General features: G+C 37.9%; 8 protein-coding genes across 10 annotated transcripts; 3 read left to right on the top strand and 5 right to left on the bottom strand.

The window, feature by feature from the left end:
• The first annotated feature begins 445 nt into the window (after nt 1-445).
• On the top strand, nt 446-3006 carry LOC17880923. The gene is made up of 3 exons (XM_006285060.1): nt 446-619; nt 705-2504; nt 2587-3006. Exons 1-3 carry the CDS (start codon nt 446-448, stop codon nt 3004-3006), a joined length of 2394 nt encoding a protein of 797 aa, XP_006285122.1.
• A 189-nt stretch (nt 3007-3195) lies between these two features.
• LOC17879323 lies at nt 3196-7817 on the bottom strand. 2 transcript variants are annotated; one of them, XM_006283390.2, is made up of 14 exons: nt 7542-7817; nt 7158-7239; nt 6961-7064; nt 6543-6669; nt 6054-6148; nt 5577-5700; nt 5383-5463; nt 5033-5131; nt 4763-4918; nt 4616-4670; nt 4465-4529; nt 4282-4326; nt 3994-4170; nt 3196-3904 (listed from the first exon to the last, which is right to left on the bottom strand). In XM_006283390.2, exons 1-14 carry the CDS (start codon nt 7577-7579, stop codon nt 3476-3478), a joined length of 1677 nt encoding a protein of 558 aa, XP_006283452.1. In that variant the 5' UTR covers nt 7580-7817; the 3' UTR covers nt 3196-3475. The 2 variants fall into 2 exon arrangements, with proteins under 2 accessions (XP_006283452.1, XP_006283451.1); XM_006283389.2 differs by having other exon boundaries at nt 4465-4523.
• Nucleotides 7818-8683: 866 nt separating this feature from the next.
• On the top strand, nt 8684-11300 carry LOC17878119 (heterogeneous nuclear ribonucleoprotein 1). 2 transcript variants are annotated; one of them, XR_002833116.1, is made up of 4 exons: nt 8684-9076; nt 9443-10529; nt 10754-10812; nt 10963-11300. XR_002833116.1 is itself a non-coding variant. In XM_023779866.1 (2 exons), exons 1-2 carry the CDS (start codon nt 8855-8857, stop codon nt 10454-10456), a joined length of 1236 nt encoding a protein of 411 aa, XP_023635634.1. In that variant the 5' UTR covers nt 8684-8854; the 3' UTR covers nt 10457-10730. The 2 variants fall into 2 exon arrangements, 1 of the variants encoding a protein (XP_023635634.1); XM_023779866.1 differs by lacking the exons at nt 10754-10812; nt 10963-11300 and having other exon boundaries at nt 9443-10730.
• LOC111829759 (glycine-rich cell wall structural protein) lies at nt 11292-11892 on the bottom strand. The gene has a single exon (XM_023779870.1). The coding sequence runs from the start codon at nt 11835-11837 to the stop codon at nt 11391-11393; it is 447 nt and encodes a 148-aa protein (XP_023635638.1). The 5' UTR covers nt 11838-11892; the 3' UTR covers nt 11292-11390.
• An 870-nt stretch (nt 11893-12762) lies between these two features.
• LOC17878241 (peroxisomal membrane protein PMP22) lies at nt 12763-14661 on the bottom strand. The gene is made up of 7 exons (XM_006284531.2): nt 14390-14661; nt 14214-14312; nt 14027-14128; nt 13584-13659; nt 13240-13310; nt 13055-13140; nt 12763-12971 (listed from the first exon to the last, which is right to left on the bottom strand). The coding sequence occupies exons 1-7, from the start codon at nt 14459-14461 to the stop codon at nt 12920-12922; spliced, it is 558 nt and encodes a 185-aa protein (XP_006284593.1). The 5' UTR covers nt 14462-14661; the 3' UTR covers nt 12763-12919.
• A 170-nt stretch (nt 14662-14831) lies between these two features.
• On the bottom strand, nt 14832-18458 carry LOC17878653 (KIN14B-interacting protein At4g14310). Its single transcript, XM_006282493.2, has 4 exons — nt 16851-18458; nt 15845-16461; nt 15160-15700; nt 14832-15082 (listed from the first exon to the last, which is right to left on the bottom strand). The coding sequence occupies exons 1-3, from the start codon at nt 18396-18398 to the stop codon at nt 15160-15162; spliced, it is 2706 nt and encodes a 901-aa protein (XP_006282555.1). The 5' UTR covers nt 18399-18458; the 3' UTR covers nt 14832-15082.
• Nucleotides 18459-19043: 585 nt separating this feature from the next.
• LOC111829761 lies at nt 19044-19340 on the top strand. The gene has a single exon (XM_023779873.1). The coding sequence runs from the start codon at nt 19084-19086 to the stop codon at nt 19261-19263; it is 180 nt and encodes a 59-aa protein (XP_023635641.1). The 5' UTR covers nt 19044-19083; the 3' UTR covers nt 19264-19340.
• A 1018-nt stretch (nt 19341-20358) lies between these two features.
• Nucleotides 20359-21764, bottom strand: LOC17877817 (60S ribosomal protein L36a). Its single transcript, XM_023779871.1, has 4 exons — nt 21665-21764; nt 20947-21126; nt 20674-20748; nt 20359-20584 (listed from the first exon to the last, which is right to left on the bottom strand). The coding sequence occupies exons 1-4, from the start codon at nt 21665-21667 to the stop codon at nt 20525-20527; spliced, it is 318 nt and encodes a 105-aa protein (XP_023635639.1). The 5' UTR covers nt 21668-21764; the 3' UTR covers nt 20359-20524.
• Nucleotides 21765-21986: the final 222 nt, after the last annotated feature.

The raw sequence follows: 21986 nt of genomic DNA, 5'->3' as shown, positions 1-21986 counted from the left end.
ATTATCTTAATTCTTAATTAGATAAGAAAATCAATATATGACATGATTGTAAGGATTCTGTAATTGGAATATCCAGCTCAACCATCACAAGTAACGATCTGATCGATCCTAAAACGTTCAATGCTTTTTGTTAACAGAACTTTCGATGATTGGATATAATTTATAAACATATATATTTATAAAACAATTATACACGAGATTAAGAAATGTTATTATTATGTGATTGGTTAACATATTAATGACGACATGAGTAATAATCCAAGATCGTTGTTGTTTTGGACGCATTGTCTTGCAAAAGTCAATGGATCAAACTCAACGACGTGCATGGTGAAACAAAAACACTGAGGACTAACCTAATTATCATAATTTTTTAATATATAAATCAAATTATCTACGTGAAACCAAATTACAAGAACACTATTGTATCTTTGTTGTTTTGTCTCAAATGGTTGACCGTACTACCGATGTGGTCGTACAACTCGGTTCTTCTGGCACAACTATTTTCCGACCAGACAATACTTCGACCCCAGAACCTCGGAGACCGACACAACAGTTGCCAGTTCCTGCGCCGGAGAAGAAACTAACCCTTTTTGCCTTACGACTCGCAGTTCTTGAGAAGGTTTTTTGAGATTTCAAGATTCATATTTTCATTATGTTTAAGAGTCGTTTTTTTGTGTGTTTTGAATGTGTTCTTTAACTCGCAGATTGCTTCACGGTTGGGATCTTTAGGATTCGTGTGGGCAACAGTTGTTCTTCTTGGTGGCTTTGCTGGAAGCTTAGAGACATCAGATTTCTGGTTTGTCACTGTGATTCTTGTAGTGGAAGGGGCTCGGCTCTTCAGTAGAAGCCATGAGCTTGAACTGCAGCATCAGTCTAAGTACACAATCTCTGGAATCAACACCTTCAGGTTCCTTGCCAAACAAGTTATCCAAATATTCCATTCAGCAGCTCATATTGCTGGGAACGACGATAGATCGTCGGTTGAGGAACCGAGAAGAGAAGAGAGGCATTCGGGGCAGATCGCGCGGACAAGGACATGGAAAAGCTCTGATGTTCCTATGTTGCCTTACACAGGATGGGTCTTTGTCTCAAGAAACGTGAGTAGAGTCTTCTACTGGCTTCAGATTGCTTCTGCTTTCTTTAGCATTGTTATCTCTATGATAAAACTCGTCAAGCAAGACTACGGAGACAACGGCTTGAAACCGAAAAGCACCAATCTTCACTCTGCTTTGACTCTGTTCTACTCTCTAGCCCTCGCTGAGGCTCTTCTGTTTCTTGTGGAGAAAGCTTACTGGGAATATATGATTAGTGTTATCAAGATTCTTGAGAAAGTGAATAAAGAATGCGGTCTTGAGAACTTTGGCACGGGATCGGTGAGAAGATTCTTCTATGATGCCTTCTCTAGATGCCTCAATGGGAGCATCTTCGATGGATTGAAGATGGATATGGTGATTTTTGCCATGGAGCTCATGGTAACGAATTCTCCTGATGAACAGCTCACTGGAGTACAGATTCTTTGTACATTCTCAACCCACCAAGACTATTCGGTTGATACTCTTCAGAAGATTGGGACAAATCTTGAAATCATAGAAAGGTTAGTGGAGATGTTGAACTGGAGAAACAAGAATCAAGAAGATGTAAGAATGTCAGCTGCAGAGATTCTCTCAAGATTGGCTAGTAAGAAGCAGAACTCTCTGAGAGTTGCAGGGATCCCGGGAGCGATTGAGTCGATATCTTCTCTTTTAGAGAGCACAAGAGATTCAGGTCAAGCCACGGATGAGATTGGAGAAAAGAGTATCAATAATTCAAATTTATGGACGTTGAACAATCTTGGACTGCTGATTCTGAAAAGGCTAGCTCGAGATCATGACAACTGCGGGAAGATTGGGAAAACTAAAGGGTTACTATCAAAGATCATTGACTTCACTTACGCTGAGAAGAGGTTGTTGGAAGATTCAAGAGTTGCGGTTGCAGAGCCTTACAAGATCTTGGCAGTGAAACGGTCTTTGAAACTGTTAAAGAAGCTGGTGAGCACAACAGGAGCCACAGGGAAGAACTTGAGGTTGATTATCTCTGGGATTGTCTTCACAGTGAGCAACATTAGGGAAACGTTACACCATGGAAAGAGTCAACCTGATTTGCAAAAGCTCTGTGCAGAAATCTTGACTTTCCTTGCGTTTGACGAAGGTGCAACCGAGAAAATTGGAGGCTCGGGCGGCATTTTAAAGGGACTTCTCTGCATATTCTTGAACAATGAGATTCCAGAGGATAAAAGTGGTGTGAGGGTCTCTGCTGGTGAATCCATAGCTTTGTTAGCTCAAGGAAGTAAAAGCAATTGCCAACGTATCTTAAGATCAAATGTTCTTCAGGATCTGGTTGAGGCATTGAACAGCCCGTTGATTCGGTTGAATGCAGCGAGAATCTTGCGGAACCTCTGTGCATATACAGCTCCTGACCTGTTCAATGAACAGCTGAAGAAAATAATTAAATCTGCAGGAAAAACAGTGAGTGTTCATGGTCTTGATCAAGAATAAATTGATTAGATTCATGGATCGTAATCATCACTAATGTTATCTTATAATGCAGGTTCTTATGGCAATCAAGTATGAAGAGAGAAAGCCTCAAGAAGTTATGGTGGGATTAGCACCACATATTCTCAAGTTAATGAGTCTTGAAGAATTGAGATGGATGTTCAAGAAAGCGGGAGTGGGCGAGGAAGAACTAGCCGAGGCATTAGTCAATATTCTCAAGAAATATGAACAGCCAGTTCCAAAGGTTCCAAGAATCAGGAGGTTTGCAATAGAACTAACCATTGCGATGATTGAAGCTAATCCTCAGACAGTCAAGACTTTCCAAAACCTTGGCATGAAGAATGAGTTAGAGACTGTCTTTGAGACCGCTGCTGAACTTGAGAACTTTGATATATTCTCTGGCACGGTTGGTTTGGCACGCCATGGCTCAACGATCAATGAACTCATTGAAGAAGCAATGCTGTTGTTGAGTTAGGACTAAGAAATAGGCAACAATTTAAAGACATTGACTTTGTCTCAAGCCCTAATTGTCTTGTTTTTGCTCATCATGTCATCATCTATTACGAGTGATCAAATGGTCTATATTCTAGTGTACTTCCTCCACAACATTTGCTCTGCTTCACACCTAAATTGCGAAGGAAAACATACACGATCAAAACACATGTAAAATGATGGCATTATATGTATTTGCAAGCTGGTCTCAGTACATATTCATAGCAAGAGGGTTTAAAGACCTTCTGGTAAAAAATATGGAATGAACAAGTGCAGATTCAAAGCCAACAAGATATGATATCTTCTCTTTCATAGAGATTTTTGCTACGACACAGCATATGAATAAAATCATATAAACCATAGCCAGAAGATAATTTGTTATGACAAACCTTTAAACATTTTAGCTTTCCATTCTATTTTGCACAAACCAAAACACATAACTTAAAAAGGAATTATCTACTTTTGAAGAAATTAAGATCCCATCGGCGTAACAACCCATCTAAAACGTTTCCTGATGTGCTACTACGTCCAACCACAGTCACTGTTGCCTTTGTATGTGCTGACAAATCAATGGCCTCGTTTGTGTCCAGACTCATTTGTGGCGAAGCACCAGGGACGAAACCATTTATAGGTCCTGGGAGAGAATCTGATGTTCTACATGGAGCATTGGCTTCAGAAGATGATGGCGTATCATGGTTACTAGGTGTTGGACCGGAAGAAGAATCTGTCTCAAAATGTGCCAATTCTGGTTTTGTAGTAGACACAGTACCATTAGCTTCTTTTTCTTCAGTATTCTCTGTATTAGTCCAGGAAGGTTCTTTGCTCTGATGAGTTTCAACCTCCACATCCTTCAACGATTTCATCACTGCTTCCATCAGCATCTGAGGCCATTAAGATATGTGAATAACCAAATATATAGCATAGTCATTAAGATGGCACATAGTGCAAAATCCACTTTTTTTATTCTCACCCTCTCTTCTTCCTCTGCATTAGATGGAAAATCTGCCAGCTCATCTACGTGAAACTCCACATATTGATCATCATCTAAAGCTACCGCAAGATGAGGAGGATATGGATCTCCATTCGATAAATCAAAGCTGATCATATCAGAAGATGAACTACTGGAGACTTCATTACTCTCTTTCTCCTGAAATAAATTATACCATGCAACATCATGAGTATTCTACACATTTGACATCTCTTCATTTCTGAAACTCTTCCATAGACGATATGTTACATGTACAGAAGTTGGTCACACCTTGGTTTCTGATGATGATTGATTAGATGGGTCATTAGAAGGAACCTGAGAGAAGTAACAAAAAGAACCATCATGTTCTTAGGGATTCAGCATAAGGGAAAAGTATACTTCACAAATGTAGTAAGAAAACTGTGTTGACCACTAGTATTAAAACCATGCAGACTGTAGTCAAAAATTACCAACCTCTATGCGACTCATAGGTCTTTTCAAGCGGACTTCATCTATAGCATCAGAGGTGCTGCCTGCAGCTAATCATAAAATAAAATAGATATGATGTTTCCTACGAATACAATAAAACCTGGAATAAATATTGAGAAAAACCCGGATTACTTACCTTTCTGTGCTGAGGGTTGTGGAGAACTTAGTTCTTGCATGGTGCTCCAACTGCCCTGAACATAAGACAGTTAACATCATTGACATTTCTTGCTCAAGAGACATGAAGACGTAAGAAAAAATATTGAATTGCTGCAAGATTCTTTACCTTGGCAAAGTAATCATCGACCGGGTCAAAAAATGTTGGCCCAACAACCTTTGGAGGTTGAAGAACGTTATGGAAAAAGATGTTTATTGAATCAAAGTAGAATTGTGGTCGGGGTGAATTGTGGTCTCCCTCAAACTTGATGATATTTTTGTCTCCCTAGCATATTCAGATGTTTAAAGGCTACATGGTCAAGGGCTTATCAAGAACGTCTGAGAAGCTAGAGGAAGAAAAGAATAATATAAAGAAAGTCTCCCTAGCATGGAAACTTACTATGTATGCTTCATATATACGCTCTGAGTGATGTGGGTGAATAAAGTCATCGTCCATGGCATGTCCAAATAAAACAGGAACAAAACACGATTTCGCTACCTGTAGCATAAACGTTAAAAATTGAAAAAACGAGAAACAAAACATCACATAACATAAAAACATAGAGCTAGCAACAAAATCTCAACTAGCAATTGAATTTGATACATTTATACACTTTAAGAAAAATACTATATGCCAAACAATGTGAGAAAATATGCAACTGATTACCAAACAAAATGATGATGTTGCATGCTAGTGAATAGATTAGTTAATCAACTAGACAAAAAGTAAAAACTACCAGAGGAAATGACCTTAATGGTGTTGAGATCCGTTATGTCAAACTTGGCTTTCTTCTGAACAGCTCTCCGCATATATTGTATTGCAAATTTTATCTGAATAAGATATTGAAAGAGGTTAAAGCCATATAATAAAGACACTGGGAAACCTTGCCATGGGCAGAACAAATCTAACAAGAAACAGACACTACAAATTTAAATTTACTTACAGTAAACTTTGGCAACCGGAACTTATATGTATCTACAAGTTCCATCATCAAATCAACCAAATCAGAGAACGGGCTGTCTAGAACCATAGCTGCAATAGAGGGATCCTCGGCTCCATACATCAAGCTGGAAGATAAGTGAAATATAACACAATGATTTAATAGTCCAGTAGACAGGGATAAAGATTGTAACAATAAGTTGCAGTGGTTGAAAAAATTGACATGTCTTAGATCATTTAGACACATGAATGAGTCATGTTTTCTAAGCTAAATAGACAACAAACCAGCCCAAATTGTATTTCATTTGGTTCTCAGAAACTATTCTCCTCTCTACTGGTAAAGAAGAAGGGGTTCCCAAAGTAAATCCTCAAATGCTTAACAAAATTCACTTATATAGTAAACAGTTCCATATTTTAATGCAATACCGGAAATGAAAACGATCTTAGTAAGTAATTTAATAAATGAAAGACTTAAAGGAACCTTGTGACAGCACCCATTGAACGACCCCATAAGCCAATCAAGGAGACATTTCCATCCGTGCGCAAATACTCAACCACAGCCTTCAGATCATCTTTCTGCAAGCACCCACAATACATTTAACAATTATAATAGAAGGAAGTGCTCTTATCATGCAGGATAAAGACTAATGAACCCCGTGACTGAGGGAAGGGAAAACTCATCGACAACTTAACCAAGCACACGACAATCCTACATGATCTTTCCACTAGAGAACCTAGTGAATATGTGAGGTCTCCTAAGTCTACCATGAAATAGAGCATCAAAACCTCTAGATTATATGGAAATCTGTCTTCAGGAAGATAATAATAAGGTGCCTTTATAGACCAAATGAAGTAGCACAGGTGTATTGGTTTAGTGGAATACAAATTAGAGAAAACACAATAACTTTAGGCCTTAATATTTGAATAAGAAAAGAGGAATATTTTGAAGAAAGATCAAAGGAGGACATACTTCGTTCCAACCCAATGTGACATACTCCCCGCCAGAGAGACCAGATCCCGAAAAGTCAAGCGTGAAAATTGTGATGTTTGACGGAAGTAATACGATTGCAGCTTCACTGGCATCAGCTCTACATCCACTGAATAAACATAAGGCCATTAATGAACAATATTCTAAAAGAAACAATAGCAACCAAGGAGTAGGGGACTAAGTTGGTGATCACTAGACAACAGCAAATGGATAGGAATGTGACAAAGCAATAAGACCACTTATGACAATTGGAAACTCTTAAACGAGTACCATATCAGTTGTTTCTTTCAAAGCATAGTATCCTAACAGCTACTCCATCTGATAAAGGATGAGTAATTCTGCTTTGTTTCACCAGTACAGCTCAGGATAACACTACTACAAGTTAGAAATTAACAATTACCTGTTTCCATGGCAGTATATTACACAAGGAAGAGGCCTATCTTCAGGACGCTCAACTGGCATGTAATGACTACACTTAAGGACATCTCCCCTGCTGTTTTTAACCTGTCAAGATACAATATCCTTAGCACACTCCTTTACAAGTCCACAGGTTTGGTTGGTTTTATAAACTCTCAAAAATGTAATAGAAAGGTTTACCTCTAAATCTTTCCTTTGGTACCATCTCCCTTTAAGCATGAACTCCTGATCCAAGAGATCATGTTCCGGATTGTATTCAGCTCTGCATCACACACACCAAGTTATACATCCAAATGCAAATGGGACAAGTCTATTAACAAAATAAAATCTTTTAATGCAACCCTAAATCAAGTGAATTCCTAGAATATCCTTCCATCCATTTTAAAATCCAAAATCAACTTAAGATCAAGAACAAAGCTCCAAAATTCAAATCTGAAACTCTAAACTTCCTTACCCAATTCTACGACCAAGAAAAGAGAAACAAATAGAAAGATAAAACTCAAAACCAAAATTTCAGAATGAGCAAGTTTCTAAATTGAGAAAAAAACTAAGAGCTTCTTTCACCTTGGAGGTCGAATGATGAAGTTAACAAGCTGCTCCATTGAAAAAAAAAATATCACAACCTTCTTCTTCTCATTCTTCCATCTTCTTTCACACGGTTTTAGTCAAGTCAAAATCAAATAAAACATAAACAAAAACGATTCAGACAGAACAAGAGATGTAACTAACAGAAAAAAAAACCCCCCCAAATCAAAGATCGAGCTGTTCCAGAGAAGCGACAATAGTGAGAGAGATCGAAGGAACGAAGAAAGACACAACACACAAAAAAAAAAAAAAGAGAAGCAAATACAAAACGGCTTTTTCGTTGTTGAAAGCTGAAACCTCCTCTATGAACTGTTTTTTAATTTTAATTTTTTCAAAAAAAAATTGTTTAAAATTAAAGAAGAAAAAAACTTTATAAATTAGCCCCACATTTTCGCCTCTTTTCACATTTAACGACTGAAACATTATTATATTCTTTTTCCTCGCTTTGAATTAACCTTTGAAAAATGTAATTATGGAAATTTTAATTTAATTAGTTAATGTCATGTAATCATTAATCATTATTACTATTCGAAAGTTTTGTTTAAATTTTCAGTGAAGCTGACATTGACAAAGCGACAATTCAAAGTCTCGTTGCCCTTTTTATTTTTTCTTCGTAACTGTAAATTGAAGGTGTTGAATAACGAACGTGCAAGTATTGTCGTTATTGGTAGACTCTAAATATATTTTTTTAAATTATAGTTTTAAAAACATACATATACGAGGTAGATTTAAGTTTTAAGAGATTAAATAAAAACATATATGAGGTTAATTATTACAAGGAGTAATAAAGCTGTAATTAGCGACAACAAAGTGCATATCTGGACACAGAGATGATGATGATTCATCACAGCACGACAGATCTTTTTGTCATTCTTGTCAAAGATATGGTGGCACGTGTGTGGGATAGAAGAAACACACACGAGTGAGTTTATGTGGGCTTATACATCAATTGGGCCGAACTAAGCCCTGTGAATAAGCATCTCTATTACAAGAAAACGGGAAACAGATCTGAACCGTTCTGTGTATTGTAAAAGATCTGGACCGTTCATTTATTTATCTGCTGCTGACAGATTCGTCCCTTCGCGAATATCAATACCAAACCAATAGAAATATTCGTTCGCTGTCTTCTTCTCAAATCGGCCACAGCCATTGCTCTCTCTCTCTCTTTGCTCGTAAAGCTCAAGCCTTTTGTTGTGATTTCTGGAGGTTTCTGCAGTGGGTTTTTGGGATTTTGTAGATTGAGGTTGATTTGTGATTTTCCTGTGTCAGAAGTAAGAGAGTGGTTTATAGTCATGGATTCGGATCAAGGAAAGCTTTTTGTCGGTGGTATCTCATGGGAAACTGATGAAGACAAGCTAAGAGAACATTTCAGCAAGTATGGAGAGGTTTCTCAGACCATTGTGATGAGAGACAAGCTCACGGGTCGACCTAGGGGTTTTGGGTTTGTTATCTTCTCGGATCCTTCTGTTCTCGATAGGGTTCTTGACGACAAACACAACATTGATACTAGAGAGGTTACTATTGCTTTCTTATGGCTCCATTTCTCTAATTGTGGTGGTTTCCAAGTTTTAAAGTTTTGCCCTTTTGCCTTTAGCTGCGTTGATTGAAAAAGAGAGAGTGAAAATGAAATTTTTTTGTTTGGTTTGAATTCCCCCTAATGTTTCTTGGACTCCCAGGATGGTTTTAATTGGGAGAATGAGGCATTTTTGGGAAATTGATAGTTGTTTTGTGCTTTGAATATATTATTAGAAAAGAGAGCTTGGTTTGGTCTATAGGGAAAAGTAAAAACAGATGTATTTGCTGTTGTGATGTTCTTGATTTGGGTCAAGTATGATTTTTGGAGATTATCCTGAGCTTTATTGATTTTGGTTGGTGTTTAGGTTGACGTGAAGAAAGCCATGTCAAGAGAGGAGCAACAAGTGTCCGGAAGATCTGGGAACCTTAATCCATCTAGAAGTTCTGGGGGTGATGCTTACAATAAAACCAAAAAGATCTTTGTTGGAGGCTTGCCACCTACTTTGACTGATGAAGAGTTTCGTCAGTACTTTGAAGTTTATGGCCCTGTGACTGATGTTGCAATCATGTACGACCAGGCTACTAACCGTCCTCGTGGGTTTGGATTTATTTCCTTTGACTCTGAAGATGCTGTAGACCGTGTGTTGCACAAGACTTTCCATGATTTGAGCGGTAAGCAAGTTGAAGTAAAGCGTGCTCTTCCTAAAGATGCCAATCCTGGAGGTGCTGGACGATCAATGGGTGGTGGTGGCTCTGGCGGTTACCAGGGTTATGGTGGCAATGAGAGCAATTATGATGGACGTATGGATTCTAATAGGTTTCTGCAGCATCAAAATGTTGGAAATGGTTTACCATCTTATGGGTCTTCTGGTTACGGTGCTGGGTATGGAAATGGTAGTAATGGTACCGGGTATGGTAGCTATGGAGGTTACACTGGTTCTGCTGGAGGTTATGGCGCTGGTGCTGCTGCTGCATATGGAGCAACGAGCATCCCAGGTGCCGGTTATGGAAGTAGTACTGGAGTTGCCCCGAGAAACTCATGGGACACTCCAGCTCCGAGTGGTTATGGGAACCCAGGTTATGGGAGTGGTGCTGCTCATACTGGATATGGAGTTCCTGGTGCAGCTCCTCCTGCGCAATCACCATCTGGCTATGGTAATCAAAGCTACGGATATGGAGGGTACAGTGGAAATGATTCTGGTTATGGAAATCAAGCCTCATATGGTGCAGTTGGTGGGCGTCCTAGTGGCGGTGGTTCAAACAACCCTGGTAGTGGTGGCTACATGGGAGGCGGTTATGGTGATGGATCTTGGCGATCTGACCCGTCACAAGGTTATGGGGGTGGGTACAATGATGGCCAGAGTCGACAAGGCCAGTAGTAACTAGGGGATTTTCACCAACCTGGTTTTTGGATCCTTAGATCAAATCAAAGACTCCTCAACTTCATAACGGGTTGGACTGCTTGAATCTCTTTATAAGCATGTGCTATCTATTACAATAAGTCACTTCTATTAAGTTATTTTTCGGCTGAGTGTACTTTTGAGTTTTGGCAGAGTTATTATAACTACAGGCTTTGCTGTTTTCATACTATGTTTGTCCTTCTAGTATTCTTGCCGGATTTGTTGTTATTGATTGCATTATTTTGGTTTTGGCCCTGATGGTTACAACTTAAGCAGGGAATAATGCTTTGTGGTACTTGATTAAGAAAGCAGATGGTGAGCAAAAGTCGATGGAGGTGAGAGTCAAATTGCTAAATCTAAGGTTTGAGTAGAAAATAGAGTTAGTTAGTTCAGTTAGTGGTAGCATCGAGATGAAGGTGTACAAAGTAGTGAGAGTGTGGCTTTGAGAAGAGGGTATAATCATTTTGCATCGTGTGTTTGTACAGGACTTATCAAGGGGTGCTTGAGTTCTTAGGTGGAGCAACGACTCATCGAGGTTGAATCTGAGGTCCTCCTACTTGGAGTTGAGGTAAATTGCTTGAAGAGTGAAGACTCCAGTTTTTATCAGTATGTGGGCTACTTAGGTTCATTTTTGAGTGATGAGATTCCCGGGAATGAAACAAACATAGATAGGCACATACGCTGGAAATACAAAGGCAGCCACATTGTTAACATATCTTTTGATAGTAGATATCAAATTATCGTAATTATAGAAACTAGTGGAAACACAAAAGTGCAAAGCTTATCATGACTGGAATACTAAAAGTTACAAAAATACGTGAAAGCCAGTTCATTTTATTCAGAAGTCCGTTAAACCATCTTGTTTTACGTTAGACATCCATGTAGTGCAACTACAACTTTCTTCTCATTTAGCTCAATGGTGTCCAATCCAGCCACCGCCAAAGCCCCATCCTTTACCAATTCCAACGCCTTTGCCGATACCGCCTCCAATCACACCACTTCCAAAACCACCGCCTTTGCTGATGCCACCTCCAATCCCTCCGCCTTTTCCAAAACAATCGCCTTTACCTATTCCGCCCCCAAAGCTACCACCTTTACCAATCGCACCTCCAAAACCGCCCACTTTGCCTATTCCGTGGCCAATAGTGCCTCCACCTTTACCAATGCCACCTCCTTTACCAAATCCCACGCTGTGCCAACCGCCAAAACCACCTCCAAAGCCTTTGCTGCTTCCTGTGAAGGTCTTCTCCGCTTCATCTCTGTTAAAGGTCACACCTTCTCTCGCAGCCACATAACTCACCACAAAAACATTGAACCATAACAAAGCCAAGAGACAAGCTCCATTAACGAGACGCCCCATTTCTTGTATTATGTCTGTGTTCGCATTAAGCCAAGAGACCAGCTCCGTTTATATAGCTGAGTTGCAAGCCAACTACACGACCTCTTCTAATATTTAAACAAAATATTCACACTACTGCTTCAACTACTAACTAACTGATTTGTTTAACTTCAATTCGTAAATAAATTTACGTTTTCATATATTTGCCCATCACATCTTTTACTCTTTCCATGTCTTCATCGACGCATTTTCTAGTCTATTAAGACTACAACTCCATACGCACTTTAAGTTTCCATCTTGGTACAGAAAAATAAATCTCTCAAAAACCAATTCCTGTCATCTTCTTTACTTCAAAGTCTCTCTCTTTTATGTACCATTGATAAAATTGAGAAACTTTAGTTCTGTGGAAGTGATTATGTCAATGGACAGTTCATTTAATGTAGACGTTTAAGCACAATCCGAGTTAATTTTTTTTTATAAAATAAGAAACTTAAGGGTCAACAGCTACTTAAACTAGACTTCAAAGTTTAAAATTAAAAGAGTTGATTAAAATCGGTAAGTGTGTTCTTTCTCAAATCTACTAAAATAGTGTGGTAAGCATTTATGTAACTACTTACAAAATATGAGTAAGTGAAGACTGTGAGGTAAATAAAATCAACCTGATCGATCGATAGTTTGTTTTTCTATAGTCCCACTCCTACCAACTAGTTCTTTAATTCATATTGTTGGGAGTTTAGTTGTTAATTAAGTACTAAGTATGCTTTGCTCATTAAACCTTAACAATTTTTCATAAAACAACCAATATACAAATGAATTTACTGTATAGAAAAATTATAAAAGACTTAAGGTTTATTTAGGATACAAATATCTACAAATATACCATGCACCATGTAGAATATCTTATATAATTTTGCCTGTTATTTGAGGATGAGAGTTAAGAGTAAAATTTATAAAATGCATCTAATTTGAATTATTATTAATATAATGGACCAAAACAACACAAACAGTGACCAAAGTGATTCAGTTTTTAACTTGAGATTCAATTCTTGGAGTTTTTTTACATTTCGAGATAAAAGGTGATTCAATCATGTTTCTTTCATATTCTAGGCGTTCTTGATCGCCGGGGACCGGGCTTTAAGGTTCAGAAATATGCTCCTGAATGAGTGCAGAGAAGAAGAAGATGTTACCAAAAACCTTTTAAGAATATAGAAATGCCAAAGAACGGTTAAAGCGTTTACCAGCATGAGGCTACGAAGCTGCTGAACAAGACGCGAAATTGCAATGGGACATACTGATAATTAATCCATCCCACAACTGGCCAGAACTGTTCACATACAAAGTTTCAGAAATCAGAACCATCCAAATTGGATAAATTGTCAAAAGTGTAGCATAGTGTGTGTTTTTATTTGGTTACTCTTTATACCTTCCATGCTGTTAACTGGATTGCAGGGAAATCTTTCCCAACTTTTTGCTTGACTAGCTTCCATGGCCTCCCTGGATACACATTGCAAGACATAAAGAGAAAACCAAAAAAGATGACTTTAAATGATCCGTACCTTTCAAAAACTTAACCATAGTAAGACATGAAGATAGGATCAAAACTCCAAATCATTAATCACTAAAGAGAAAACCAAAATTTCTAATGACCCTTAATTCTTGACCTTCAACTACTAAACCATAGTAAGACATGAACATAGAATCTTAACTCTAAATCATAGATCACTAAAGAGAAAACCAAAAAGATCAAAATTTTCAAATGATCCTTACCTTCAACTACTAAACCATAGTAAGCCATGAAAAGAAAATTGTTCCAAGGAGATGATGTAAGTTGTTCCAACAAAACCTGCTTCAACACAGTTATTGGTTAGTTCATGATATTGGTCCTCAAGATTCAGAAACTATAAGAGATCTTTAAAGATATAATATTGATCATCAGAAACAGAACGTGAAATGCTCCTACAATGTCTCGAACTAGTAGTATACATGTAAGTTTGTGTCTTCAAATATCCAGTCTAATCTAAGCATATTCAAATATCCAAACTGATTGTTCCAAATGTAACATCAACTTGAACTATAAACAAGTTATCTGTAATCCCATTCAAAGCATGTATTCACACAAATTTGGGCCAACAAGTGTTTAACTTCTTCTATAACCAAGGAGGTTTGCAGAAGCATTCAAGAAGATGATAGTTTGGTTCAAAAGGCAAAACCTTTTTGGCGACAGTTGAATTACCCTTCTTCCCTTTGAAAATAGCATCCATCAATTTGTGAAAGAAGTGACCAAATGGTCCTCCATAAACCAACCCATACAACTACACAGATGAACCAAAATCACATTTTTTTCAGACAACATATATAGATTACAAACATATAATATAAGACAAAAGCAAAACTAACCATAAGGAGAAGCAATCTCCGGAACTGAATCTGTTTAACTCCAGAGATCTTCTGAGCTATAGCATCACTGCACCCAGCCAAGACCCCAGCAGTGATCGCCTGAAAGTTTCATCACAACATGATCATCATCTAAAGATTTGAGAGAGAAATTGAGGGTATTATCGAAAATAATAAACCTTGGTTCGTAAAGGGTAGGCTTGGAGCTGAATCAGATACTTTCGCCATGCGTCTTTTGCAAGATCCGACATGGCCCTCAAGATTCAAACGAGGAAAGAGCAAGATTTGACAAGACTAATAATTTGCGGAGAGAGAGATTAAAAGATGTAATATTAGGAATATATATTCGTTTGGTGATGACTAGACAGACATACATAGTTTATAACATGTGTGTGGTCTGAAGAAGTTGCAGCGCCTAAACATAACGGGTCAGGTAAAGATCTCATCAAGGTTCCATTTTGTTCTACAGAGTTTACAAGTTGTGTCATCTAAATTAGTAAACTGGGATGATTAGCTATTTTTGTGTATAGAGAAATTAGGTGAGATGACAATATCTTGAATTATTCAGTGGTAAGATCTGGTTTGTGCTATTTGGATCTTCCTTTCTGGATACAGTAGAAATAATGGTGAAAAATAAGAAACCTCTGAAACTGATCAAAAACACCAGATGTATGTACAGGCTGAAGTCAAACAAAGCAGATAGCATGAAAGGAGATTTTAGAAAAAAGCATCATAGTTGGTTGGTAACAGAGAGCAAAAGTATGAACACAACACAAGAGAAGCAGCACAAGCTGTGCTAACACTTGGCTTAATAGGCTCCGTTTTGAAGAATCAACTGATCGTGGGAACACACCATCATAGCTTTGATTTACCTGAAATTCAGAATTCAACTATTAACATCTGATATAAGTTGTATACAAAAGTTATATTTAAAAGTTTAATGCTTTACCTATAAGAGGTATCTCCATAAAGCCGGGCGGTCTCTCGAGATGAGGAGTACACGACAGCCTGAGTAATCAAATGAAGGGCAATATAGATCGTTTGGACCGATAATCTCCCTTACAGTTTGAAGGCTTCCATAGTCACTTGTCAAAGGCTGTTGCAAGGTCTCCTCTTTTGCTGTATCAAACACGAAAAGTCCCATACCAGAAGTAGCCATGACAAAATTTGAATTCCCCCAGACTTGGGTAATTGCAGCGTGGTGCGGGTGAGAGTTAGAGTCAGGCAGACTGTATGTGCTCACGAGACGCTGTTTCCTGATGGAGAATTGCTGCACTTGAGATGAAGAAACCATATGTTTCTTTACAGTTGTTTTCTGATTGGTACATCCGAGAAATACTGAATCTCCTCGAGATGATACACATTGAGCATTAACACCGAGTTTCGGGATTTTAGCACCAATGCCTGAAGGGTTACGGAAATCCAAGATGTTGATTGAATCACTAGTACAGAAAACTCCGTCGTTCCCTTCAGCGTCCAAGGAACTTACCCTGCATTTTCAGGTAAAAAGAAACTAATAAGTGAATGAAAGAGAAACTAAAGTATCCATTATATTAGCTTCCTCATGTTCATATGATCAATTGATGGAACTAAGCAAGGAGAATAGGAAGATGCTATTAAAATAAAAATTTTACCTCTGACGAACACCTCCCCCAACTTCAGCATCTGTGTTATTAATGTGAAAAGCCGAGATTTTCCTCCCTGAAGAGGAAATAGTGTGCTGTGCTTCAGGGTGAAGAGAATTGACATCCCAAACAGAAATTGCTTCAGTTTCTGCTATGACAAGTTTTCCTCGATTCCTCCACTGTAAAGGGCTCGAATAATCTAAAGCTGACACAGGATTCTGGAGCCCCCATCTCATGATTTGCTCCCCATCTCGTATGTCAAAAACCTTAACTACACTTTGGAAACTAGCAGTTGAGGCTATAAGAGGACCACATGGTCTGTACCACCATTGTTGAGTTTCAGGTACAACTGCACAAGCCGGAGTGTTCCTACCATGTGATGTGTTATTGGGTAGAGGAGCAAGAGCTGTTCTTGAAACTCTGGAAGATCCATCCTCGATGTGAAGTGCTTGAATGTCTTTCGTGTAGAAATCCCATGAACAAAAACCAGACTCTAAGGTATTCCCAGCAGAAGCAGCTACGACATATCTGCCTGAGCAGCCATCTGCACCCGGTGCACGAACTACCCAGCAATCTCTCCAAGTGTTTGGTGAGATACCATCTGGAGGACTGTACACAGATTTCACCTGAAAAAAAAAAAAGTTTTTGATGTAAAAGATGACAATGCATATAGTATACAAACAGTGCACAAACTCCAGTCACTTTATACAAAACCACCCCTATGGTAGAGAATTACATTCATTAACCATAAAATTTGCAAACAATATATAGCCCAAAATAAAGCTTTAGTTACTAAGTATTTCAGCAAGTAGAAGGTGAAAAAAAATCAGTTTATATCAAGAAAAGCTATCCTAAACATCTTCTGGTAGCTCGAGAAATGTGTGTGTTGCGGTGAATATGAGATTTTAAAATCAACGTTCAACACCAGCATAGTTCAAGGTAGATCAAACCTGATACTAAAAAACAGGTGTTCCATAAATGAAGATAAATCACTGAAAACATAAACGGATAGTACCTCAGAGTTAGCAACATCATAATAGGAACATGAGCCATCATCATGAGCAAGTATAACTGCCTCGCCCTCGGATACAAACCATCCTCCTGTAGAAGTTTTGGACCCAATGTAATTGGGTTGATACATGCACCCATCATCTATCTCTTCCAGTTCCATCTCCTCCCTATTCTCTTCATCATCAATTTCCTCAAGGGCTTCATTCGCCCTGAGAATTTCAGTTAAGTTGGAAGTCAGATTGCCGTCTTTTGAAGCATCATTTTCCTTTGATGGTTCCTCGGTATCCATTTCCTCCACTTCCAAATTTTCTAGTGCATTCTGATCACCTATAAATGTGACTTTTTCCTTGTCAAGTGAGGCCAAGAACTCTAGAGCTATCGCATTCTCCTCAACAGGAGCTGATGGCTTTCCTTCAACATTTACTGCATTACTGGGCACAACAGAGTCATTCCCCTTTGTGACATGTGACGATGTTTTGGATTGAGTTCTGCTTCTTAACAACCTCTGGTGAGGAAAGAGTCTGTCTTCCAGCTCTTCCTTATTTAATCCTTTAACTGAGGATTTCTTCACTTGAGTAGCTTTGTTTTTCTCCGGACCATCAACAACATGGCTCATAGACTTTTCAATCCCTGTGATCTTCTGCTGTATATCAGAGATTATAACCTTAGATGAATCCGGATTGTTCAAATCCAGCATATCCTTAGTCTTCTTGATATCTGATGCAATTTTCTTAACCTTTCCTTCAAGAAAAGCAAGCTTCTCATGCAGCTTGCTCGGGTATTTACTAGAGCTGTTGCTACTTCCTTCATTTCCTCTTATCTCCTTTGATATCTCCATTGCCTTCCCAGCATTATCCAAAGACTTTCTTCTTAAACCTATACTAGTACCTTTCCCAATCTTTTCAACTTTACAATCAGATTTCGAAGCAACAGCAGATTTTTCTCCGGAACCAAGCACAGCATGTGGCTTTGCATTAGAAACTGAGTTTCTCGCCAAGCTAGAACCTTCAAATTTGCTTGATTTCACTGCAACACTACTCTCTTCATCTGTTTTCTCACAAACCTTACTTGGCTCACAGATTACATCACCAACCTTATTCTCACTCTCGCCCTGTTTAAACCCAGAAGCCTTGAACCCAGATTTCTTATCCTGATCCGATTCACCCTTTTCCCCAACAACCCTAGATTCATTTCTCTTCCTCAAATCCGAGAAAACCCTAATCAAATCAGATGGACTAGAACTCCTACCTCGCAACCCAGAAGCCGTCGATCGCGTAACCCGACCCTCGCAACCATCACCAACACCTCTCACGGCGGACTTATCGATCCGGGGAACAGGACGAAGCACTGGCTTCTGAGTCGATCCAAATGAACGGTGACTAAGCTTCGGATTCTCTTTGCTGGACAATGATTTCTGCAGACCAGGACTAGGATTCTTACTCGAGATCGGAAGTGGAGTTACAGACCTTGATGGTTTTTTACCAGAGATTTGATTTTCTCCGGCGCCGGCGTTTAGATCTTTTAGCCGGCGGCGATTCGTTGAAGCTGACATCGGCAAAATTCTTAGGGTAAAATAATTTAGGATTTGAAAACAAAAGTTTGGGAGAAGAGAAAAAAAAAAATGTCTTTTGATTTTTGAAGTGGAAAAGCACAAAACGATAAATGTAGGATTAATACCACATGCCGACAAAACAAATTAGAGTTTCAATTTCAAAATATTTGGGCGGGATTACCAAAATATCATAAAATAATAGTTGAGATTTCGAAATTTCTTAAACGCAGCGTTTTAATACATAAAAACTTAAAAATGTCGACAAAGTCACCTAAAACGGTGCGCTTCATCAGGAACTATTTAAACACGTGATACCACTAAATGCAGATACGCGGCGTTTTGAGGTTAGTGGTGGTAGCTTGAGATTTTGAATTTAGTTCCTGATACGCTGCGTTTTGTGCAATGAGGTTTTTCAACACGTGGCAATACCAATAAGCCCAAAACGCACCGTTTTTAATGCTAGAGAGGTGGTTAATTTACGTGAAGGGTTTTGTTTTGTTATGTATTTTCTCATGCATTATTTTATACGAAACGTTGTCTCAATACGTCTCAGGGAAACGACACAACCGTAGAGATTGATGTCCGAACATGTTTATATAACATCTCCAAATAGAGACACTAAACAACACAGAAGTAATCATCGCAACATATAAATCTATTGTCGTATTGAAAGAGTAAGAAGAAAATGGCGAATGAGTTTGGATTCGGGATGGGTTCGGTTCTGGCGGTTGTTGTCGTTGCACTAATCTTACTGTTCGGTCCGTTGATGATGGGACCGGTGGCTCCTCCGTCTCTTCCTCTTATCTTGGTGTTTCCGGTCGTACTGCTCTTTGTGTTTCTCTATCTCCATTTTAGTTCCAAGTGAAAAGCATCGATCTATTATTACTATGTAGTATATAGACTGCATTTATCTCTATGTTTTTGGTTATATAATTTTGTAAACACAAGAAGTGTATTCGATTTATGATTTATAATAATTAATATTTCTTCAAATGGTTAGATTTGTTCGGATTCATAAATTTGTTCGTCCTACACTATTCGACACATTCACTTAGATGTGTATTTATCAGTCAAGTAAAATGGTTGCCACTTCGTGTAGTTATTGCCGTTGCAAAATCTGTTATGAACACGCAGAACTATTTGAGTGTTACATTGCAGAAAAAACTATATCATGAGAAATAGATTAGATAAGCAAAATGATCATACGAAAGTAAAACAAACCTGTATGTATTGGAAAAGCGTGTCGGTGACTGAAAGAAATGATTTTAAGTTCGTATAGTTGAAAATCTGTAACATTTGAAGTTCGTATCATTGATAAATTGAAAATTGCGAGGTTGCAACCTTTTGCAAGTATGAGTATGAAATTGAACTGTTTATAACCTTTTTAAATGTGTATCATGATTATGATTTTATAATCACTGATCGTATCTAAACATATAAGTTCACAAGATGATTTTTACTTTTATGGATTATGGATCTATGATTGCTAATTGATATTTGTAAATACAAGTTTATTGATTGATATTGTGATATATGATTGCTAATTGACTTCATGAACTACGATGATCAATATCCATTTCAGTTTATACTTGTGTACTTTTTTTCCTATCGCAGTAAACTATCAGTTACGAATTGAAATGTAAATTAGAAAAAAGGTTGAGATGAAAAGTTACAACAACATTCATACTGTAGTACGTCGAGTCAAATGGTTAGACAAATGATATACGATACGTTAGTGTTAGTGTTGATCATATAGACGAACTTGGATCAAGTCTTTGAGTATTCTTAGTGAAAGCAAGGATGTTGTAAGGAATAAATCATTTGCGTACAGATCATTCTCTGCCAATCCCTGACTCGAAGATAGTATCAAAGCTTACCATTTTAAGATGAGTTTCTTTATAGTTACTCGAATATTGAATTTTGAGTTAAATGTATGTATAAAGCTTAGATTAGATTCTACTGCATTCTAATGATGTTGAATTGGTTCACAAACTTAAAAGAAGGTTATCCATTCGACACTGTCCTATAAAATTAAACACCACAACCAAGATTTCAAAGTATATCCGAGTATCGAAGCAAAGACAAGGTACCAAAACAAAACAAAAAAAGTAGATAGATGAAACAACTTAAAAGAGTGATGTTCCCTTTCCCTTCTTGTCTCCACCGATCTCAAAGTGCTTGCACCTCTGCAAAATCCAACACACAAATATGTAAGAATCAGAACTGAAAGTAAAGAATGTTTGACAAAGATAAAGAATGTTTCACTCATCATTACCTTAATAGGGCGTTGAGAGAAATGCTTGCAGCTTTGGCACTGAAGCCTTAGGACAATCTTCTTGGTTGTCTTAGCCTGTTCCAAAGAAATACAAATGATGAGACACAGGCCAGGTAACAGATCATTCCTACCAAGTATAGTACCGAGTATACATCTGAGACATATTTTAGAGAGTCAAATCTTATCTACTACATTAGTTCTCAGACTGTAATAAGCGATCAGAATAAGGCAAATCAAAACTGAATCAGAGCATTATTGTTGATTTTGTCTTACCTTCTTGTGGAAGACGGGCTTGGTCTGACCTCCATATCCAGATTGTTTGCGGTCATAACGACGCTTTCCCTGGGCAGCAAGACTGTCTTTACCCTTCTTGTACTGGGTCACCTTGTGCAAGGTATGCTTTTTGCATTCCTTGTTTTTGCAGTAGGTGTTCTTAGTTTTGGGAATGTTCACCTAAGATAAAGAGAACACCGAACCCTTGAGTTACAAACTACCACAAGAAATGGTTTCAACAATATACAGAATCGATTACAATCATTAAACTGCTTATGTACAAACCCTTCAATCTGATAATAAAACTTCCTCATTCTCCTACATCATTCAGAATTGATATCAACCATACGATCTGACTACTTAACTAGAAAATACTGATAACCACTCTGTGAATCCATCTAATGAACAAGTCCTTTTGAATTGTAGCAACAATGCAAATGTATAACACTACATCATTTTGAATCCTCAAAGTACAACAACGAAAGCAACAACACAACAGGTTCTCAAACTTAGAATTAGACTTTAATCATACTCGATTGAAGATGCAAACTCAGAAACAAGCATCTCAAAGAAAGAAGAAGACAAAAATCACAAAACTGATCTGAAAACAATAATTTCGATTGATCAAAAAGTATACATCAGCAACCAAATACTAAGTCCCAACCTAACCTAATAGAAATCTAGCAGAAAACCAAAGAACAGAGAAGAAGAGAATCACCATTTTCGCTCTTCGGTGAAGCTCGTGCCGTCGTCTTCTCCACTGCCCAAAAACCACAAATTATCTAAAAGGAACGAAGTTTATAAGAGAGAGACTTTGAGAAAACCCTAATCCTATAACATTTGGGCTTCTAAAAAAACACAAAAGCCCATTTACGTAATCAACAATCCAGCCCATATTAAAATCTCAACTTACCTTTTTCAAAAAGAGAATTAAAATATTTTACTTGCCGAAAATATTATTTTGTTTACAACAAATCAAATCAATCACTGGTCCCGTGAGACAAAACTAGCCGTTTAGAGATACAACAACACAACGGTTA

The sequence above is a fragment of the Capsella rubella genome, unplaced genomic scaffold (assembly GCF_000375325.1).
Source record: "Capsella rubella cultivar Monte Gargano unplaced genomic scaffold, Caprub1_0 scaffold_7, whole genome shotgun sequence".
Taxonomy (NCBI): Eukaryota; Viridiplantae; Streptophyta; class Magnoliopsida; order Brassicales; family Brassicaceae; genus Capsella; species Capsella rubella.
Note: the sequence above shows the minus strand (reverse complement) of the source record. Positions and strands in the feature narration are given on the sequence as shown.

Bases quoted from the DNA above. Each gene is read 5' to 3' on its own strand.
- LOC17879323 (XM_006283390.2), bottom strand. From the start codon at position 7,579: ATGGAGCAGCTTGTTAACTTCATCATTCGACCTCCAAG. The intron at 7,240-7,541 runs GTGAAAGAAGCT...TGTGTGATGCAG, and splicing joins TTCATCATTCGACCTCCAAG to AGCTGAATACAATCCGGAAC. The intron at 6,149-6,542 runs GTATGTCCTCCT...GGGTGCTTGCAG, and splicing joins TCACATTGGGTTGGAACGAA to AAAGATGATCTGAAGGCTGT.
- LOC111829761 (XM_023779873.1), top strand. From the start codon at position 19,084: ATGGCGAATGAGTTTGGATTCGGGATGGGTTCGGTTCTGGCGGTTGTT.
- LOC17878241 (XM_006284531.2), bottom strand. From the start codon at position 14,461: ATGTCGGATCTTGCAAAAGACGCATGGCGAAAGTATCTGATTCAGCTC. The intron at 13,660-14,026 runs GTTTTGCCTTTT...GTGTTGAAGCAG, and splicing joins ATTCAACTGTCGCCAAAAAG to GTTTTGTTGGAACAACTTAC. The intron at 13,141-13,239 runs GTATAAAGAGTA...GTATGTGAACAG, and splicing joins TCCAGTTAACAGCATGGAAG to TTCTGGCCAGTTGTGGGATG.
- LOC17878119 (XM_023779866.1), top strand. From the start codon at position 8,855: ATGGATTCGGATCAAGGAAAGCTTTTTGTCGGTGGTATCTCATGGGAA. The intron at 9,077-9,442 runs GTTACTATTGCT...GTTGGTGTTTAG, and splicing joins ACAACATTGATACTAGAGAG to GTTGACGTGAAGAAAGCCAT.
- LOC111829759 (XM_023779870.1), bottom strand. From the start codon at position 11,837: ATGGGGCGTCTCGTTAATGGAGCTTGTCTCTTGGCTTTGTTATGGTTC.
- LOC17878653 (XM_006282493.2), bottom strand. From the start codon at position 18,398: ATGTCAGCTTCAACGAATCGCCGCCGGCTAAAAGATCTAAACGCCGGC. The intron at 16,462-16,850 runs GTACTATCCGTT...TTTTTTTTTCAG, and splicing joins ATGATGTTGCTAACTCTGAG to GTGAAATCTGTGTACAGTCC. The intron at 15,701-15,844 runs GTAAAATTTTTA...CTGAAAATGCAG, and splicing joins GGGGGAGGTGTTCGTCAGAG to GGTAAGTTCCTTGGACGCTG.
- LOC17880923 (XM_006285060.1), top strand. From the start codon at position 446: ATGGTTGACCGTACTACCGATGTGGTCGTACAACTCGGTTCTTCTGGC. The intron at 620-704 runs GTTTTTTGAGAT...TTTAACTCGCAG, and splicing joins GACTCGCAGTTCTTGAGAAG to ATTGCTTCACGGTTGGGATC. The intron at 2,505-2,586 runs GTGAGTGTTCAT...CTTATAATGCAG, and splicing joins TTAAATCTGCAGGAAAAACA to GTTCTTATGGCAATCAAGTA.
- LOC17877817 (XM_023779871.1), bottom strand. The intron at 20,749-20,946 runs GTAAGACAAAAT...TCTTTGGAACAG, and splicing joins AGCCCGTCTTCCACAAGAAG to GCTAAGACAACCAAGAAGAT. The intron at 20,585-20,673 runs GTAATGATGAGT...TGGATTTTGCAG, and splicing joins TCTCTCAACGCCCTATTAAG to AGGTGCAAGCACTTTGAGAT.